Consider the following 21,801-nt stretch of genomic DNA (forward strand, 5'->3'; position numbering starts at 1 on the left):
CAAGCACGTCCGCTTTAATCTCTCTGAAGCAGCGCTGGATACCCTCCTGTTGCTCCTGCGCCCACTGCATCCATGCTGCCTGGTCTCCGCCCACCACCATTTTGTTCTTCTTCCCTCGCACCTTCTTCGGGTCCACCACCACCGTTTTAGTCGCCCCGCTCCTGGTAAAAGCCATATACTATCGGGGAATTGTTGTAATCTCCTTCCCACACCGGGAAACGTCGCAAAAGTTCCGTTGGGGTCCCTGAAAAGAGCACAAAAGTCCATTTTTGCGGGAGCCGCCGAATGTGCGACTTAGCTCCGCATAGCTGCAACCGGAAATCCATTGCACCCTATATTACCTATAACTAGTTCTGCATGAGTTGGCCAAATGGTTGAATAAGTTGCTAATATTCTAAGTATTGGACAGTTTGAAGTTTAAAAATCTGGTGTTAGTGTGTGTTTAACTGCAATGGTCCTGTTTTTTTAAAATTCTATTTTGCAGGGCCTGGTACTTTGAGCAGCCAGAAGGTGAAATTGACAAAGGAATGTGTTTTTCAGTCTGGACTAATAGACTATGATTTAATTGGGAAAGTTCCTGGGGAGTTAATGTCCTTTGCAGCCTGCAGATATAAATTGTTTTTTGGCTTGGGGAGATGAGGTCATTGCTAGGTGGAGCCAAGGAATGCAGAGAGACATTTTAGAAAAGCTTTAGAGAGGCAGTTTTTGGAGAAAGCTTTGGAGAGAATGGCTGAATTCTGATCTATCTAATGCTGAGTCCACAATTCTCCCACAGTGAGACATATTGAGAGCTGTATGTTTCTTTTCTTGTTGTTCAATAAGACATTGAGTAGTAGTGTTTAAGGGGTAATTGTAAGCTGTTAGTTTCAGGTGTGAAGTTAAAGACTATCATATTATATTAGGAATAAAGTTTGTTTTAAAAATATCCAGTCCTATTTCTTCATGCAATCACTCCTGGAGGGAATCATTCTTTCCACACAGTCTTGCAAATAAACTAAAATATTGGGGGTTCGGTCCAGTACCCTTGCCACTGTTGGGGCCTGATCTAGGATGGTAGTAACAAGAGATTTGATGGAAATGTTAAAAATCATGAGGAGTTGGACAGAGTGGGCAAGGATAAAATGTTCCCCTTGGCAGAAGGGTCGAGAATCAGATGTCTTATCTTTCTCAGGGTTACACAGGCTATATGGCACAGAAACAGGCCATTTGGTAGAAGTCTATGTCAGTCTTAAAGTTCCTCTCAAGCTTCCTCCCACTTTCCTCATCTAAACTATCACCCCTTTCTCCCTCAACTGCTTGCCTAATTTTTCCTTAAATTCATCTATATTATTCGCTTCAACCATTCCCTGGATTAGAAAAATTTGTGTTCTTACCACTCTTCGGGTAAAGAGGTTTCTTGTGAATTCCTTTTGGATTTCATGGTTACTGTCTTATATTGGTGGTCTCTATTACACTCTTCCTCAAACAGTAAACATTCTCCCTTTAGCCACTCTATCAAATGTTTTCATAATTTTAAAGACCTCTATTCGATCACCGTCCGTCTTTATCAAGGGAAAAGAGACAAAGCTGTCAATCACTTCCTGATATCTATACCACACATCTTTGTGAATCTTCTCTGCACCCTCTCCGGTGTTTCTATGTCCTTTTTTATTATGTGTCACCAGAACATCACAGTACTCTGAAGTATGCTTTTACTAAAGTTCAATATAGGTTCAGCATAACATCCCTCCAGAAGCAAAGCCAAATACTTTTTTTGTTTTTTGTGTGGTCTTGCTAACCAGTGGTGCAACTTTCAGTGACTGTTGTAGTGATCACTGACTTAAGATGAAGGGAAAAGAACCAAAGACAACAAGAGTGCGTGGCTAGGATCTGGAATGCAATGCCTGAGAATGTGGTGGAGGCAAATTCAGTCATGGCTTTCAAAAGGAAATTGGAAGGGAAAAGTATTGCAGTGGATTAGGTGACTTACTTTTGCAGAGAGGTGGCATTGACACCAAGGGCTGAATCGCCTCCTGTGCTACAACTGTTCGATAATAGTGCACAAACATGTCACAGTTGAGGCCAAGAGTCATGGGTCATGCAAGAGTGAAGGATCAGTGAATATGACTCAGACTTTCCAATTGAAAATGCTGATACATGAACTACATTCTGCGAGAACTTAGTGATAGTGAAATTGGACATGAATGGGGACACAACACCAACGTTATAACATTGTTCGTCCAATCCCTCCCAACATTCAGCTCCACTGACTTCAACATCGGGCATCAGGCATAACAACAATAAAATAATTTCTGCTTGTTTTACATTCCTTCTCTTGTCAAATTTCAACCCGTTATTGAGGCAAAGAATAAGGAGAACAAGTGAGTGAATGTGTGTACAGACAAGATAACTCATTGAGTAAAATATTAGTACAGACTTGGTGAGCTGAAAGCCTGTTCTGTAACATACTCTGCTTCTCACTGTTTTGAAAATATTACACCAATTTAGTGCCTTTTACAACCTCAGCATATCCCATGAAGTACTTTGATGTATAGTCACTGCTTTAATTTTGGACGCACAGCTAGCAATTTGCACACCGTAAGTTCCACAAACAACAATGGAAATAGACCAGTTAATCTGTTTTCATAATATTAACTGTGGGATAAATATTGGCCAGGAATCTGGGGATAACTCCTCTGCTCTTCATAATCATACTATGGGGTGTTTTATATGCACGAGAGGACAGAAGGGGCCTCGATTTAATGTGTCACCTGAGACAGCATCTGCAACATGAAAGCGCTGCCTCAATACTACACTGGTGTCAGCCTTGATGCTTGTACTCAGCACTGTGGAATGGGACTTTAACCCACAATCTTCTAACTAGGCGGTGAGAGTGTTACTTGCAAGAAAAAAACCCAGAGTAAATTACTTCATGAACATTATTGTCACACATTTACTATTTTTCTTTTTCTGCCATAATTTACACAATATGTAATCTCACATGCTGTAATGTCGCTGATTTGTTATATTTTTATTTATCTAGAAATTCCATGTGTGGGAAGCTGCAATGTGAGAATGTTAACTCTGCACCTGTATTTGGAATCCAACCTTCCATCATCCAGACACCGATTGGTGGGACTATATGTTGGGGGGTTGACTTCAGATTGGGATCAGATGTCCCAGATCCTGGCATGGTAAACTCAGGAACCCAATGTGAGGCTGGCAAGGTATAATAAATGTTCACCGACTGCGAGAAGTAGTTTTGGTATTATAGGGTGCTTGATATTGTTTGGCTTTTTCTCTGTAATCCATGTCTTATGAAACAAGGGACCCTCCACAGGGACCCCCTCTCCCCGACCACTGGAAGCTAGAGAGCAGTCCAGACAGGGGCAGTGGGAAGCATTATAGCTGAAATACTTATCTTGCAGCTCCACCTGTCCATTCCTTGAAGGAGAGCAGCTGTTCCTGTGTATGGTTCCACAGATCCATCAGATGCAAGTCATTTATAACTTTCAAGTAGTGGTCTGTGAACCATCTGCATGTATGAGCCATTCATATCCCTTCATGCTTCAGTGGCCTGAGACCATAAGACATAGGAGCAGAATTAGGCATTTGGCCTATCGGGTCTGCTCCGCCATTCAATCATGGCTGATGTGTTTCTCATCTAAGTGGTGAAACCCCAATGATTGTTAACATTGACCGCATCAAAGAGAGGTAAGTGCAGTGAAACCACATGCTTCAATGATTGGAATGCACTTGCCTCTCTTTTATGTGGTGAATGAAAATCTGTGTGATCTTGGAGTGAGCAATCAACTGCTCGTGAACACTCACTGTTCCTCAGCTGTATCAGAATGGCAGAAGGAGGCAATTCAATTCACTTCACCTAAATTTACTGAAAGGGGGAGCAGCAAGAGGGGGGGGGGGGAAGTTGAGGGTCGAGGGAGAGGGAAGTCGAGGGGAGCGGGGAGAAGGGGGGAAAGGGAGGTCAAGGGATTTGGGGGAGTTCAGACGAGGTTTGAGGGGGAGTCGAGATGAGGTTTGGGGGTAGTCAAGATGGGGTTTGAGGAGGGTGGAGTCGAGACGGTGTTTGAGGAGGGGGGAGTCAAGACTGAGTATGAGAGGGGGAGTCAAGATGGGGTTTGAGGGGGAGTCGAGACGGGGTTTGAGGGGGAGTCAAGACAGGGTTTGAGGGGGGTAGAGCTGAGATGGCGTTTGAGGGGGGGAGTCGAGACGGGGTATGAGGGGAGAGTCGAGACTGGTTTTGAGGGGGGAGAGAGTCGAGACTGCGTTTGAGGGGGGAGAGAGTCGAGACTGCGTTTGAGGGGGGAGAGAGTCGAGACTGGGTTGGGGGGGGAGAGTCGAGACTGGGTTTGAGGGGGGGGGGAGAGAGTCGAGACTCGGTTTGGGGGGGGGAAGAGCCGAGACTGGGTTTGAGGGGGGGTGGGAGAGTCGAGGCTGGGTTTGAGGGGAAAGTGGAGACAGGGTCGGGGGAAGGAGCCAAGTGGGAAGGAGGTAGTCCAGGGGAGGGGGGTCTTGGGGAGTTCTCGGGGGAAGTGCAGTCAAGGGGGAAGGGAGTCAGTGGGGGGGGGGGGGTCATGGGGGGATATGTTATGGGCCAGGGCTTAGAGAACCCCAAAGTGTATCATGGAGTTCACCTGACCCACAACTTTTACTAGATTGTGGTATGAGGAGGACATGGCCCACTCTACAGGTGTGGTGCAGCAGACATCAAACAGTATTTTTTTAAACAGATATCTAAACAGTATTTTTGAAAGCAAAACAATGTTTATTCTATGAACTCCAGTTAATGTTTTTAAAAACATACAGTGAACATCTGAACAATCATCAATTCAAATACAACCTCCAAAGAATACAACACTACGTAATCCTTAAACTTTCCTTTTTAACATTCATAAGACATTTTTAAAAACTTTTAACAGAAGCACATCAGGTTTAAGTTCACGACTGAGAATAGTTATCACTCTGAATTCACCAAATGATCAAGAGATAGTCTTTACATGGCAGAGAGAACATTACACCTTCTGTGGCTGACTGCAGCTCCAACACTGAAACAAAACCCCAAAAACACAGACACACCCAAGCTTTTCTCAAAGTGAAACTAAAAGCTGACAGACAGCCCAGCTCCACCCACACTCTGACATCACTGCAGTCATAAACATCCATTTCTTAAAGGTACACCCACTACAGTTATTCTATAAAAGCATCCATTTCTTAAAGGTACTCTCACATGACAGAGGGAGGTTATGGGGTCGAGGGGGGGGGAAAGAGAGGGGGATTGAGGAGGGGAAGGGCGGGACAAAAAAAGGAGGCAATTATTTTCCATGCTTCCAACCTCTGTTTTCATGAACCCATTTAAAGTTGGGTTGCGAGCAGGTTTGGTGGTACTGACATGAATGCATTGGTCTTTTAATTTTGTCAGCAGTGCACAATATTGTCAAGAGTTCAATACCAGCACTTGAACTTCTTGCACACCATGAGTTAACTCTGTGTCTCAAATCAATCATGATGATCTTGTATTAAACTTCTGTTTATTTTTACGTTGTACAACAGAAGCACCATAAGGTGAAGCCTGATAGGAGAATTCCAGTAATACTGACTTGATAACAGTCAACATTGACTGCTTTAGCGTTCAAAGATGCCAGCCAATTATCAGAATTTAATATGTTGAACCCCATGCCCTGGAAAACACTCATGAGATAGAAGAGATGACCTCTGTATCTGCAGGATTGGAATTATGAAATCCAGCAAGTACATAAAGGACACTTGGACTCTGCAGAACTTGGATTTAGGAAAACATTCCCAAGAGCATGCATTCTGAAGTTAGTATTTCCAGAAATCTGGATACTTACAAAGATATCCAGGGCTTCCCAAATCTGAAATTTCTGTGCATCTTAAGGTTTTTTAATTTTTGTGTGTCTTTATAATTTCAAATAATTTCAGTTTCGACACAATAGTCAAACATGATTTTTTTTACAATAATAGAAGTGTTTACTTTTGGCTAGCTTATCTTTTGGAAGAAGGGTCAGCAAGTCTCCCAGGGCATCTCAATATTAACAAAGGGTTCTTCTATACTCACCGTGTTGCAAATCATTAGCGTAGAGAACGTGAATGTAGGTCTAACTAACTGTTAAACTGAAGGAAATACTCGAGTTTTACCAGGGAGGATAATATGCCAGAAAATGACAGTACAGTAAACTTTCTGTTGTACAGCACTCTATCAAGCAGAATTCAACATATTAATTTCTGATAATTGGCTGGCATCGTTGAACACTAAAGCAGTCAATGTTGACTGTGTCACTCAACTGCTGCTGTTCCTCGAATATGAATCATCACTTTATCAAACGGAAGCAATTATGAAATTATCTGGAACACGTACATCGAATCATATAATCAGTGCAGAGTTTGCACTGACCATCCGAAAGAGCACCCTACCTAGGCCTATGCCCCACCCTATCCCCGTACCCAGTAACCCCACCTAACCTTTTTAGACACTAAGGGCAACTTAGCATGGCCAATCCATCTAACGTGCACTTCTTGGGACTATGGGAGGAAACAGAACCACCCGGAGGAAACCCACACAGATACAGGAAGAATGTGCAAACCCACACAGTCACCCAGGTCGGAATCAAACCCGGGTCCCTTGTACAGTGAGGCAGCGGTTCGTGCCACTGTACTGCCCTTTGTATGCTGTAATATGTTAAACTTTATGTTTTAATGTACTTCTGAAAATTCTAAGTGTAAGACGACTGTACATGTCAGTTCATGCACCAAATATTGCGGTGCCACATTTTTGGTCACCTGGCACGATCCTTTACCTCTGCATGTCAAATAATAAAGATTTTACTGTAATTCCCACATCCTTCAATACATAAAATTGTAGTAATTCAACTTTTTCAGAACAAATATTATGTATAAATCCAATAATAGTAAAAACCAGAATTGGTTGCATTTTCAGCTATTTAACCATTATTTTGATATGTTTTAGATCTGCATGGATTTCAAATGCGTGGATGCCTCTATTCTAAAATACGATTGTGATGTGCAAATGAAATGCAATGGCAATGGTGTAAGTAAGAGCTCGTCTGTAAAGTATCAATTGCAATTAAAGATTTTATATTTTATATTTTTTGTTCTTTTCTGAACTCTGAATCGAAGATACAAGTAAATCACTGTACTTGGCAAAAGTAATTCGCTGTATTGACTACTGATACAGTTTCCTCCTACAGTGACGAGACAACACAATGTAGAACAACCCTATTCAGTCCACAAGGATAACTCTGTGCTTCCAGTCACTTAGAATTTTTAATTCGCCACCTCACTACCACTCTGCTCACAGCCTCCTACATTGTTCCAATGAAGCTTTTTAAAAATTAATTTATGGGATGTGGGTGTCGCTGATTAGGCCAGCATTCATTGCCCAATCCTAATTGCCCTTCAGGAGGTAGTGTGAGTTGCCTCCTTGAATCGCTGCAGTCACTGTGGTGTTGGTACACTCACAGTGCTTTTAGGGAGGAAGTTCCAAGAGTTTGACCCAGTGGCAGTGAAGGAACAGCAATATATATTTCCAAGTAAAGGTGGTGAGTGACTTGGAGGGGAATATCCAGATGGTAGGGTTCCCAGGTATGTGCTACTCTTGCCCTTCTAGATGGTGGTGGTCGTGGGTTTGGAAAGTGCTGTCTCGGTGAGTTCCTGCAGTGCATCCTGTAGATGGTATACACTGTTGACACTGTGCATTGGTGGTGGAGGGAATGAATGTTTGTGGAAGGGGTAGCAATCAAGCTGGCTGCTTTGTTATAGATCATAGAATGTACAGTGCAGAAGGAGGCCATTCGGCCCATCAAGTCTGCACTGGCCCTTGGAAAGAGCACCCTAACTAAGCCCACACCTCCATCCTATACACACAACCCCACCTAACCTTTTTGGACACGAAGGACAATTTAGCCTATCCAATCCACCTAACCTGCACATCTTTGGACTGTGGTAGGAAGCCAGAGCACCCGGAGGAAACCCATGCAGACACTGGAAGAAAGTACAGACTCCACATAAACAGTGACCCAAGCCGAGAATCGAACCTGGGACCCTGGAGCTGTGAAGAAACTGTGCTAACCACTATGCTATGGATGTTGTCCAGCTTCTTGCATGTTGTGGAGCTGCATTCACCCAGATAAGTGGAGAGTATTCTATTACACTCTGACTTGTGCCTTGAAGATGGTTGACAGGCTTTGGAGGGTTCAGGGCATGAGTTACTCGCTGTAGGACTCTTAGCCTTTGATCTGCTCTGGTAGCGACAGTATTAATATGGCTAGCCCAGTTCAGTTCCTGATCAATGGTAACTCCCAGGATGTTGATTATGGGGGATTCAGCAATGGTGATGCCATTGAATGCCACGGGGCGATGGTTAGATCCTCTCTTGTAGGAGATCGTCATTGCTTGGCACCTGTGTGGGACAAATGTAATTTGCCACTTGTCAACTCAATCCTTGATATTGTCCAGCTCTTATTGCATTTGGACATGGACTGCTTCATTCTCTGAGGAGCCGCAAATGGCGCTGAACATTGTGCAATCATCTATGAACAACCCCACTTCTGACCTTATGGTGGAAGGGAGGTCATTGATGAAGCAGCTAAAGATGGTTCGGCCAAGGACACTACCCTGAGGAACTCCTGCAGTTCCTCAGGCTACACTGCATCGTCACGCATCCTGAAGGCTGAAGATCAGAGGCTGAATGCCCTGGACTGCTGAAGTGTTCCCAGGCTGGAAGGGAACATTCCTGCCTGGTGATTGTTTATGAACAGACATCCCGCGACAATCACCAGGCAGGAATGTTCCCTTCCAGTCGGGGAACACTTCAGCACTCAAGGGCATTCAGACTCTTGTCTTCGGGTAAGCGTTCTCCAAGGTGGCCTTTAGGACGGGCGACAACGCAGAATCAGTGAGCAGAACCTGATGGCCAAGTTCCGCATGCACGAGTACGGCCTCAACCGGGACCGTGGATTCATGTCACATTACATTCATCCCCCCACCATCTGGCCTGGACTTGCGAAATCCTACCAACTGTTCTGGCTTGGGACAATTCACACCACTTTAACTTGTGATTATCCCTCTGTCCAGTCGCACCATCTAGACCTGTAAGGACTTAATTACCTGCAAAGACTCGCATTCAAAGTATTATCTTGCATCATTGACTTTGTCTATATATGTGTTTGTAGAACCCACCACTCATCTGAGGAAGGAGCTGCGCTCCAATAGCTAGTGATTCCAAACAAACCTGTTGGACTTTAACCTGGTGTTGTAAGACCTTTTACTGTAACCTAAAGCTATGAAACTTCATGGGGTCCAGAGTCAATGTTGAGGACAATTGCCTCCCGACGATATACTACTGTGCTGCCTCTACTGGGTCTGTCTTGCCGGTGAGACAGGACACACCCAGGAATGGTGACAGTGGTATCTGGGACATTGTCTGCAAGGTATAATTTCTGTGAGTATGACTATATCGGGCTGTTTCTTGAGTCACCCATGAGACAGCTCTCCCAACTTTGGCACAACCCCCAAATGTTAGTAAGGATGACTTTGCAGGGCCGTTGTCGTTTCCGGTGCCTGGCTCAATGCCAGGTGGTCTGTCCATTTTATTTTGTGTTTTTGTAGTAGTTGAATACAACTAAGTGGTTTACTAGGCCATTTCAGAGGGCATTTAAGCTTCAACCACATTGCTGTGGTTCTGGTGTCACATGTAGGCCAGACCAGATAGGATGGCAGATTTTTTTTCCCCGAAAGGACATTCGTGAAACAGATATGTTTTTACGGCAATCGACAATGATTTCATGGTCACATTAGACTTTTAATTTCAGATATTTAATTGAGTTTAATTTCTGGTGACAATACCACTATGCCACTACCTCCCCAACATAAACTTAAGGAAGAGTACTTTATCTTTTGATTCGGCACTTTGCACCCTTCCAAACTCAACACTCGAGTTCAACAGTTTTAGATCATAAGCACGCTCTCTTTTTAAATGTTTTCTTTTGTTTTTGGACAACATTTTGGGTAATTATTCCATTTTCCATTTCTGATGAATAGGTGATGTGAACCTGAAATGTTAACTCTGTTCTCTCAAAGGATGCTGTCTAATCTGTTGAGTATTTCCAACATTTTATAGTTTTAGATCAGATTTCCACTATCCATAGTATTTTGCTTTTGTTTTTCTGTTGTCACATTTACACCTCCTCGACATTTTGTTTCTTTATTTTGTCTGCCATTTCCTTTGACCTTGCACAAATCATCCATTTTGTCATTTAATCTGTCTTCTCTTCCATCCTATCATAGATTTTCCCATTTGTTCTTCCCCCTGCCGCTGTACTTACTTAAAGCCTGTAATATCTCTAACTTTTTGTAGATCTGACAAAAGATTATTGACTTAGTTAACTGTTTCTTCTGTCCAGAGATCCTGCCAGGTTTGCTGAAACTTGCCAGTATTTACCGTTTGTAAATTTATATTTATGGTGTTCCTTTGTCTAGAACGAACATTTGACTCAATGCTGAACCAAAATCTGTATTTTGGACAAGCAATGTTCAGACCGCTTGAACTCTTCTGAGGCACTGTTGCCTTTGCCTCTGTTTTAAATCAATTACTATTTTCCATTTAGACATAGACATAGAACATACAGTTCAGAAGGAGGCTATTCATATGGTATTCAAGGACAAAATTAAATCTATGTGAAGGAAATGGAAACAAAAGTTTTGCAAAGATAGCAAATTTAACGTACACCGTTCACCGTGCAGTTGTAGATGAGTTACTACAAGATTAATTTATAATTTAGAGATTGCTTAATGATGTTTAATGGAGATTGCTTAATGTTGGGCAGCATGGTGGCACTGCTGCATCACAGCTCCAGGGATCCGGGTTCAATTCCAGCCTCTGGTGACCATGTGGAGTTTGCACATTTTCCCCGTGACTGCATGGGTTTCCGCCCGGTGACCTGGTTTCTTCCCACAGTCCAAGGATGTGCAGGTTGGGTGGATTGGCCATGTTAAATTTTCCCTTAGTGTCCAAAAGGTGAGGTGGAGTTGCTGGGTTATGGAGATAGGATGGAGGCATGGGCTTAAGTAGGATGCTCTTTCCAAAGGCCGGTGCAGACTCATGGGCCGATTGGCCCCCTGCACTGTAAATTCTATGATTCTACGATTCTAATCATTAGAAGTGGTTTAAATTATTATGAAGTTATGGTTTTCACCACTTTGGTAAAATTATATGGAACAAATGCACAGAAACAGACCTCTAATAAAAGAGTAAGTACTTCAGATATTTTAAATCTGAAATAAAAAAATAGAAATGTTGGAAATATTCAGGAGGTCTGGCAGAATCTTTGGAGAGAGAAACAGCATTTACATTTCAGGCTTAGCCTTTCACACTCATGAAAATGTGTACCAACACTGCATTACATGGGTGCATTTTCCTGTCTGCCCTTTTAATTTCAAGGAGATGGGTTTAAATCCAGCTTGAAGCTCCCTTTCTGATGTCAACAAAGAGGTATAGGTGAGAAGAGTGTATTTTTAATCCAATTTGTAATTAACAGCGAGCTCTTCACACATAATTGACTAAAGTTTGGCATACTTGACAAATGTGCTTTGTTTTCCTTGCGAAAGGTAGTGGAAAGGTAATGGAGGGATAGAAAATACATGTTTCCATGGTTTGCTAAAATAGAGTGATGATAAATTTGTTTCATTAATTTACTGGAGTAACAGCAGTCTGAAACAGCTAATCTAACATCAGCTACTGGACGCTAAAGTAGCATAAAGCACGAGGATTAACACCAATTTGCAGACTTCTGGATGGGCTCTTGACAGAATAATATATTTTCCTTGCGTAATGTAAAGTAAATTTGTTTTGGCAAATTTTTCTTTTTTTTCTTAAAACATTTTTTTTTTAAAGAGTACCCAATCATTTTTTTTCCAATTAAGGGACAATTTAGAGTGGCCAATCCACCTAACCTGCACATCTTTGGGTTATGGGGGTGAAACCCACGCAGACACGGGGAGAATGTGCAAACTCCACACGGACAGTGACCCAGGGCCGGGATTCAAACCTGGGACCTCAGCGCCGCAGTCCCAGTGCTAACCACTGCACCACGTGCCGCCCTTGGGAAATTTCTATATTGTTTTGTGATAACCTTGCATTCCTTCTGTGTAGGAATTAATCAATTTGACCCAAGTGTATCTTGAATTTCAGGTGTGCAACAGCAATAAGAACTGTCACTGCAACAATGGATGGGCACCCCCTGACTGTGCAAACACTGGCTATGGAGGGAGCACTGACAGTGGACCAACCTACGATGGTAAGCAAAAACTGTTTTGTTTGCAGATTGTGTTGAAACACAGAGCCAAAGCTTAAAATGATATTGTTTGTAACAATATGAAAACTACTGAGAGATGTACTTGATCAGCACTTTGTGCACTAGCTTAAACTCTACCACTGCAATGTATGGTATGCAACGTCACAATTTAGCAAGGCAGCTTCAGACTTGCCAGACCCGTTGCCTCGAGGCCCACCCTAACTTATGTCATTACTTACAGACATGGGGTAATGCTGCCGTAGAGACCCGCACCACCACCTGAGCACAGATGCATGATAAATTCTCCTTTGCTGATTGGCCATCTGCTGCTGCTCCATTATTGGGGGGCAGCACAGTAGAACAAGTGGCTAGCACTGTGGCTTCACAGCACTAGGGTCCCAGGCTCGATTTCCCGCTGGGTCACCATTTGTGCTGAGTCTGCACGTTCTCCCCGTGTCTGCATGAGTTTCCTCCCGGTGCTCCGGTTTCCTCCCACAGTCCAAAGACGTGCAGTTTAGGTGGATTGGCCATGCTAAATTGCCCTTAGTGTCCAAAAAAGATTAGATGGGATGATTGAGTTATGGGGATAGGGTGGAAATGAGGGCTTAAGTGGGTCGGTGCAGACTCGATGGGCTGAATGGCCTCCTTCTGCACTGTATGTTCTGTGTTCTACTCGTTGCGCTGACAGTGGTGATCATGGCAATGTGGTTGGGGGTTCGGCTGGCTCTGTCTGAGTAGTGGCAGAAGCAGGTACTACGGGATCTGGAGAGGAGCGGATCTGGGAGGGTGGCCTGGACTCCCGCATGTACCAGCTGCTGCTGGTCAATTATCTGGAGCTGGGGGCTAGCCTCTGGCAACTGCCGCCAGAACTGCACAATTTCAGCCAGCTCTGGAGCCTGGTGCTGAGGTCAAACCGGTTGGCCGGACAAGAGCCAGGAAGTGGAAAGGGAATGCATTTCAGGAGCTACCTGTTACTGCGAGGGAATGCTTTGTAGCTGTTTGATAGACTGAGTGGCTTGCTCGACCATTTCAAGGGCATTGCTATGGGCCTGAAGTCACATCGAGGCCAGACGAGACTGGGATGTGCTGATTGGACACAGGAAAGGTGGCTATCTTCCTGGAAATTTGGCACGATAGCCCAGAAATAGGCCACTAAACCGGCAAACCACCTCCAAAATCACCACAGCTACCAATACACGCCCACAATTAATTCTAAGAGCCGAAGAGACGGCAGGATCAGCTAGAGTCTGGAAAGGAAGAACGAGACGACGACGAACATGTGGAGTGAGACAGTCGGTCACAGCAAACAGGCCGGTTCGCCGAGACACACACTGGACTACCTGCCAATAAGCCAGTGGATTGCTCCTAAAATTGGAGATGATGGCAATGGACGCCCTGGCCCACTTCAAGTGGCGCTGGAAAAGATGGTACAACGGCTGGAGGCACAGGACACAATGATCGAAGAGCTAGATAAGGCTGCGACTGTCCAGAGCGACCGGATCGCCTCATTGGAAACCGAGACGGCAAGGTTAGTGGTGACCTTGGGAACGCATAAAGGGAACGTCAAGGATCAGGAGAACCCATCGCACCACCAAAACCTCCGCATTATGGGCCTACCATAGGGTATCGAGGGCAAGAAACCCACTGAGTATGTAGCCCAGAGGCTGGATAAGCTGTTCAGTGTGGGAAGAGCCTCCCCAGAATCCCAGAGATAGACAGAGCCCACAGGTAACTACGGCCAAAGCCCAAAACAGGAGAGCAGCCACAGGCTATCACAAAACTGCACTGGATAGGGAGAAGATTCTCGTTGAGCAAGGCACACACACTCCTGTAAGTGGGAGGGACACTCAATCCGTGTGTACCATGTTGCTAACTTTTGGTTGGCTCTTAAATCGTAATTTGCTCTGTTTCTATAACCTTTGCTCTAGAGTCGCCAGGTATCTTTATGATACCGCCACGAGGTTTAAGTTCAAGTAATGATCAATAACTCAACACACCAATTAGTAAAATTCAAATCAAAACACATGTATTATACACAGTAAATCACTACTCATGCATAAACTCTACTTTCTAGACTATTCCTATCACTAAAAGGCCTATACTTAGCTTCGGACTGGCCCACCAGATCAGGGGAACAAATGGCCTTTCGTTCAGGTCCTGAGTCTGCAGGATTCAAAAGCTGGTATGGACTGGTAGCTAGGAGCGCCTATCTCATAGCAAGCGTTGACTTGAGACTTACTTGCTTGGCGGCAACAAGACAGGTCACTCTCGTGGGTTGATTCAAGTTGCTGAGTGACCCTGCCAAAGAAGGACAATTTGAACTTGGGGGCTTTACTTTATAGTCCCCAGGGGCTTCCCGCCCTTAGGGGCGGTCCCCGTACCTGGTTCCAAGTGATTGGACTGTGTTCCGATCACTTGGATCGATTTCTCCAATGTTGGAGCGATTCTCTGATCGCTAGGCGGTCCCTAAATGTTCGGTGGCCTTCCTTTGTCTTGGCTCCTGCTGGCGCCGAGGGGTCTGGCTTGGCTTTATTCACCTTAACTGTTGCCATTGTGCCTGGGAATCGCACATTACTATGTAGATGGCTGCTGCATTACTGTGCAGATGGCTGCTGGTTTCGGTGCTGTCTGGTTGTTTTGCAGTTTGCAATATACATGATTTCTGTATTTGCTAGTCTTTGCCTGTGTTGGCTGAATTTCCCTTCAGCCTTTGCGGTTCTCCATTTTAAGTCGGGAAGTGGCCAACTCGGGTGGCTACAACCAAGACATTGGGAAGACCTGGCCAAGTGCCGGGCTGAATTCAACGCAGCCAAGGTGGCCCTATACAAAAACAAGGTGTGATTTTGGATTCTGCACCCGGCCAAGATCTGGGTAACCTTCCAGTGAAATGCACCAGCCGACGTGGACAAAATCGTGCGCAGGTAAGGGCTGGGAAGGCAGCAACAATAAACAGTACCTTTATACCCTACTGGCAATACCATTTGATGAACTTCTGCCCACTTTTCATCTGCCTGCATATGTAAAGACATCATTTTTACAGTAATAACATCCTGGTATACACTCCGATTCCTCTTCTGTATATGCTTTCTTATACAACCGTTTTATTTCTGTATCTTTCTGTTGTATCTTTCCGCCAATTTTCCTGAACTAAAAATATCTGCTCATCCTCCACCTGTTCTTTTCCAACCATCTGATCAAAAATCGTTTCTGATAATTGCACTTCAACTTTATCTTCACTCTGATTTCTCCTCTTGTCTTAACCTGTGACTTTGCGACCTTGTAACGACACAATCTGGAAAAATCCCAGGATATTCGTCCTTCAACACTTCAGTTGTCTGATTTTTCCACTGGCTTATCAACCACAGTAGGCATCACTCCCACTTGCGATCCAGCTATATCATTACCCAAGATAAACTGTATTCCTGGACAAGATAGTTTTTCTATTACTCCTACTACCACTTCACCACTCTTCACTGGACTTTCCAACCTTACCTTTTTTATGGAACACTACTCTTCTCACCCTGAATTCCACATATTACCACCTTTTCTGGCAATATTCCTCCCAAACTACATAACTCCTCATCTCTTACCATAAAAGATTGACTAGCTCCCGTATCTCTTAAAATTGTGACTTCTTTACCTGCTCCTCCTGGTACACATGAGTAAACTTTACCCACACAAGTAAATTCTTTAAAGAGATCTGGCACCTTCTTGTCAATCACCTCTTGATCAGGTTGTACAATCTTTTGCACCTCCTTCGCTTCACTTGGGCTTTCCTTTACCACTTTAACAAACCCTACTGTCTTATCCTGTTCTATCACATCAGCCTTCCCAGTGCTTTTCTTCAACCACCAACACTGTGACTTTACATGGCCTAGTTTATTACAGTGAAAACATTTGAAACTTTTCATTTCTCTTCCACCCTCCTGGATTTCTTTTTTAATCTGAGGTACACGTTTCTTATTATCTCCCATCAGATCACCTTTACCTTTTACCACTTGAGTATTTCTCTTTTCCCCAGTTTCTATCCCTCACAGGCTGAAACTGATGTCGTAAACCAAGCTTTGATTTATGAACTAATTCATAATCATCTGCCATTCTGCTGCTAACCGCACAGTTTTAACCCTCTGCTCTTCCACATGAGTTCTCACTACATCAGGAATTGAAATTTTAAACTCTTCCAAAAGTATAATTTCTCTGAGAGCTTCATAGGTTTGGTCTATTTTCAAAGCCCTTATCCACCTATCAAAATTACTCTGTTTGATCCTTTCAAACACCATGTATGTTTGACCAGGTTCTATCCTTAAATTTCTAAACCTTTGTCTGTAGGCTTCAGACACTAGTCCATATGCACCTACGATGGATTTTTTCACCTCCTCTTACGTCCCATATACCTCCTCTGATAGCGATGCAAACACTTCACTAGCCCTACCTACCAGCTTTGTTTGAATCAGTAATACCCACATGTCCTGTGGCCATTTCATTTGTTTAGCCACCTTCTCAAATGAAATGAAAAAGGCATCTACATCCTTCTCATCAAACCTTGGCAATGCTTGGACATATTTAAATAGATCCCCACCAACCCTTCGACTATGATGCTCTTTCTCTTTACCCTTATCACTATCCTCAAACTATACATTTCCCTTTACCTTCGCCAATTTTAACTGACTGTCATGTTTCATGGTAATTTTCTGAAGTTCAAACTCTCTCTTTTTCTTTTTCCTCTCTCTCTTTTCCCTTTCCTCTCTCTCTTTTTCTTGTTGTTCTGCAAGGGCTATACTTTCTTTTCCCTCATTTTGTATTCAAGCTGCTTTAATTCTTTTTCATGTTCCAGTTGTTTAATCTGTCACTGAATTTTTGCCATTTCTAATAAGTCAGACTGTATCTTAGGCAATTTTAAATGCTCAGCTACCGCTGTAAGTACCTCTTCTTTTTGTGTGCTGTCAGGTAACGCTTACTGCAATGTTTTTGCCAAATCTAAAAGCCTTTTTTTAGTCTCTGTTCGTAAGGTACTGCGTGTGACCTTCTCCACCCCAAAAAACGTCTGAGCCTCTGAAAGAGCCATTGTCCACAACACACTCCCTACTTAAACTGGTATACCACACCTAAAAAGCAAACACAAATATGCTCACCCCTCACTGTCTATAAGTTCACTAAGCCAACCCAATCATGAAAGATAGACTTTTATCCCACAAGCCCCTAATTTATTATGGGCCAGGGTTTAGAGAACCCCAAAGTATATCATGGAGTTCGCATGACCCACAACTCTAAATAGATTTTGGTTATGGGGAGCACAAGGGCCCACTTTACAAGTGTGATGCAACAGAGAACGAAAAGTATTTTTAAACAAAAACAATGTTTATTCTGTGAATCCAGTGAACATTTTATAAACACACAGTAAACAGTTTATCAACTACCAACCCTGACTACCCCCAAAAGATACAGTACTCCAAAGATAACCCTTAATAACTTCCCAAACAGCCATAAGTTAACCCCTCTTTAAATAAAGACAGCAGGTTTAAATTCTCGACAGAAACAGGTATTACTTTGAAATCATCAAGTGATTTGGAGACATTCTTTAGATTGCAGAGATCATACTATCTTCTTGCTGTGAATGCAGCTCTCCAACTCTGAAAACAAATCTAAAAACAGACTGAGCTGCCAGCTCTCAACAAAAGTTGAGCCAGAGCTCAGCTCCACCCACACAATGACATCACTGCAGCCATTTGACGAAACACACTTTTCTTAAAGGGACTCTCACATGACACACAAGTAAGCTTACATTAACACTGCAATGAAGTTACTGTGAAAAAGCCCTAGTTGCCACATTCCTGTGCCTGTTCTGGTATGCAGAATGTCCAATTCACCTAACAATCATGACTTTCGGGACTTGTGGGAGGAAACCCACACATACACTGGGAGAATGTTCAGACTCCGCACAGACAGTGACCCAAGCCGGGAATCGAACCCGGGTCAATCGAACCAGTGGACAATACAAGGGAAAGGTGGGAGGAAGATCTCGGGTTTGAAGTAGGGTGGGGTCTCTGGAGCGAAGCACTGCACAGGGTCAACTCCAGCTCCACATGCGCAAGGCTAAGCCTAATGGAGCTGCAAGGGGTACACAGAGCACGCTGAACCAGAATCTGAATGAGCAGTTTCTTCCCAAAGGTGGAGGATCAGTGCAAATGGAGCCAAGGAAACCCGGCCAACCACGCCCACATGTTCTGGTCTTGCCCCAGACTTGTCAGGTTTTGGACAGCCTTCTTTGAAGCAATTCCAAAGTGCTGGGGATGAGGGTGGAGTTGTGCCCGAGAGTGGTAGTCTCCAGGGTCTAAGAACAGCCAGATCTCTTCATGGGAGGAGGACTGACACCCTTGTCTTTGCCTCCCTAATCACCTGCCAGAGGATCCTGCTCAGCTGGCGATCAGCAGCACCACCCAAAGTTGCAGACTGGTTGGCCGACCTGTCAGAATTTCTCCAGATGGAGAAAATTGTCACAAAGCATGGAAGCCATTCGCCCAGTTGCTCCAAGACCGGTTTGTAGCCAACAACCAATTAGCCAGATGAAGGGAGGGGTGGAGGAGGAGAGGAAGGGAGGAATAAATACGCAATGGGCCCAACCATGCACAGAAAATGACATTATAGATGGCGTCACGCCAATCAAACAGGACATAGAAACTGATGCGGGAAGAGGGTGTGCCAGAAGACCAGAAGGGGAATAGGGAGGCAGGGGATCCAGCTAGAAATGAACGTCTACCGAGGAAAGTAAAACAAGAAGCCGTAGCCATGGTAAATAACAAAAGAAACTGATGTAAATAATGAAAGGCGACTGATGTGTGTATATTTCTGTTTTTCATCTTCTTTTACTCGATGTGTGGTCATGCTTGCCTTTTTTTTGGACAATATGAAAAATCGTCAATAAAACCAGTTTTAAAAAAAAAACAAAGGGGAGCCTGCCACCAATGCTGGCTAAGGCCTCCATATCGCTGACCCCTAAAAATGACAAAGACCCAACGGAGTGTGGATCATACAGATCCATCTCACTCCTTAACACTGGCGCAGAGGTCCTGGTGAAGGTAGCTGGGGAGATGCGTGCCAGACACTGGGAGAACGTGCAGACTTCACACAGACAGCGACCCAAGTGGGAATCAAACCTGAGACCCTGGAGCACTTCGATGAGGTTCCTCCATTGAAGGCCTTTTCTGCATCCAGGGAGATGGTCACTTCTGGGGCGTCATTCTCCCACCCCCCGCCGGGACGGAGAATGGCCGTTGGACGCCGTGAATCCCGCCCCCGCCGAAGTCTCCGGTACCGGAGATTGGGCGGGGGCGGGAATCGGGCCGCGCCGGTTGGCGGGACCCCCCGCTGGATTCTCCGGCCCGGATGGGCCGAAGTCCCGCCCAGAAATTGCCTGTCCCACCGACGTAAATCAAACCTGGTATTTACTGGCGGGACCAGGCGGCGTGGGCGGGCTCCGGGGTCCTGGGGGGGTGCGCGGGGCGATCTGACCCCGGGGGGTGCCCCCACGGTGGCCTGGCCCGCGATCGGGACCCACCGCTCCGTGGGCGGGCCTGTGCCGTGGGGGCACTCTTTCCCTTCCGCCTCCGCTACGGCCTCCACCATGGCGGAGGCGGAAGAGACTCTTCCCACTGCGCATGCGCGGAAAACTGACAGCGGCCGCTGACGCTCCCGCGCATGTGTCGGGAAACTGTCAGCGGCCGCTGACGCTCCCGCGCATGCGCCGCATTTCCGTGCCAGCTGGCGGGGCAACAAACGCCATTTCCGCCAGCTGGCGGGGCGGAAATCCCTCCAGCGTCGGCCTAGCCCCTCAATGTTGGGGCTAGGCCGCCAAAGATGCGGAGCATTCCGCACCTTTGGGCCGGCGCGATGCCCGTCTGATTGGCGCCGTCTTTGGCGCCAGTCGGCGGACATCCCGCCGTTGGGGGAGAATTTCGCCCATGGTGTTCTCTGATGAATGGGATCATGATTACGTTCAGCAGGTGCCAGATGTTCACTGTTAGCTGCCTGCCCTTGAGAAAGCCCGTCTGATCTTCCACAACATCCTCTGGCACGCATCTCCCCAGCTACCTTCACCAGGACCTTTGCTGTGAAGCACAGTGCTAACCACTGTGCTACCGTGCCGACTGTCCCAGCTTCTGTTTGCCCTGGCAATCGAGCCACTGGCGATTGTCCTCAAGAGTGGCGATGGGGTGGAAATATATCCAAAGGGGAGATAGAGAGCAAAGAGTCTTACTCTATGCAGATGACCTGCTCCTCTACATCTCCAACCCACCAGCCATCATGGAAAAATGATTAAACTTCTGAAGGACTTTGGAGCCTTCTCAGGTTACAAAACCTAAGGGTGGTGCATAGGGCACACCTAACCAGAACACAAATGAGCAGATTCTTCCCGAAAGTGGAGGACAAATATGAACAGTGTCAGGGAGGCCCTGCCAATCACACCCACATGTTCTGGTCTTACCACAGACTTTCGGGTACTGGACGTCCTTCTTTGAGGCCATGTCTAGGGTTTTGGGAGTAAGGGTGGAGCTGTGTCCATTGGAGGAGGGGGAACGAATGCACCTGGGGCAGGCAGAAGGGAAGATAACTGCAAAAGACTGCTGGCAAATTACTGCCTGAACGACAATTTACTGTAAATACGTGTCTGACCTTGTAAAGTTTGCAATAAAATATGAAAACCTGAATAAATATATATTTTTAAATGGCTGACCGGCCGCCCTGCTCAATATTTTGTGCCCATGTTGTTATTTGTGCTTGTGGCGAATGCGAGTGCAAATTTGCACCAATATTGTTTCTTTTCCCTGCGACCAGCTTTAGATGGAATTTACAGCACAGAAACAGGCCATTTGGCCCACCTCCTCTGTTTCCGTTCCACACATGTCTCCTTCCACTTTCTTGATCACACTATCAGTGTGACCTTCAGCTTCCTTCTGTCTCTTCTGTTTATCAACACATGTATCTCTACTAGAATCATAGAATGGTTCCAGCACAGACGTGGGCCATTCAGCACATTGTCTTTGTGTCAGTTCTCTGCAACAGAAATCAGCTATTTTTACTCTTCAACCTTTTACCTGTAGTCCAGTAAAATTACTTCTCTTCAGATAATTATCCAGTTCCCTTTTGAAAACCATAACAGAATCTGTCTCCACCATAAAGCAAACAATTATTACACAAGGAAATTATTTCTCTGGTCCTTTTGGGAACTTGAGTGTTCTTGATGTTTTGCAGAACACCATCTCCCCTTTTACGCTCTGCAGATCCCTCATGATTTTGAACATGTCTCACAAATCTTCCCTCAACCTTCTCTCCTCCAAGGAGAACAGCTCCAGCTTTGCTAATGTATCCATAATACCTAAAGTCTCTGATTCTTGGAACCTACTTGTAAATCTTTTCTGCACCCTTTCTAAAACCTCCACATCCTTCCTGTTGAGACTGATCCGGTGTTTTATGA

General features: G+C 44.9%; 1 protein-coding gene across 3 annotated transcripts in view; it reads left to right on the forward strand.

Annotated features, from left to right (window-relative positions):
- Window positions 1-21,801, forward strand: part of LOC140396921 (disintegrin and metalloproteinase domain-containing protein 9-like) — a 166,284-nt gene that overhangs the window by 113,647 nt on the left and 30,836 nt on the right. For 2 of the 3 annotated variants that reach the window (XM_072485851.1, XM_072485852.1), the window contains exons 16-18: window positions 3,023-3,206; window positions 6,986-7,066; window positions 12,227-12,332. In XM_072485851.1, the coding sequence (XP_072341952.1) occupies window positions 3,023-3,206; window positions 6,986-7,066; window positions 12,227-12,332 (371 nt within the window). Of the gene's footprint in view, window positions 1-3,022; window positions 3,207-6,985; window positions 7,067-7,984; window positions 8,757-12,226; window positions 12,333-21,801 lie in introns of those variants that run through there. The other variant, XM_072485853.1, reaches the window with a different exon arrangement.

Source organism: Scyliorhinus torazame, chromosome 20, assembly GCF_047496885.1.
Source record: "Scyliorhinus torazame isolate Kashiwa2021f chromosome 20, sScyTor2.1, whole genome shotgun sequence".
Lineage (NCBI taxonomy): Eukaryota > Metazoa > Chordata > Chondrichthyes > Carcharhiniformes > Scyliorhinidae > Scyliorhinus > Scyliorhinus torazame.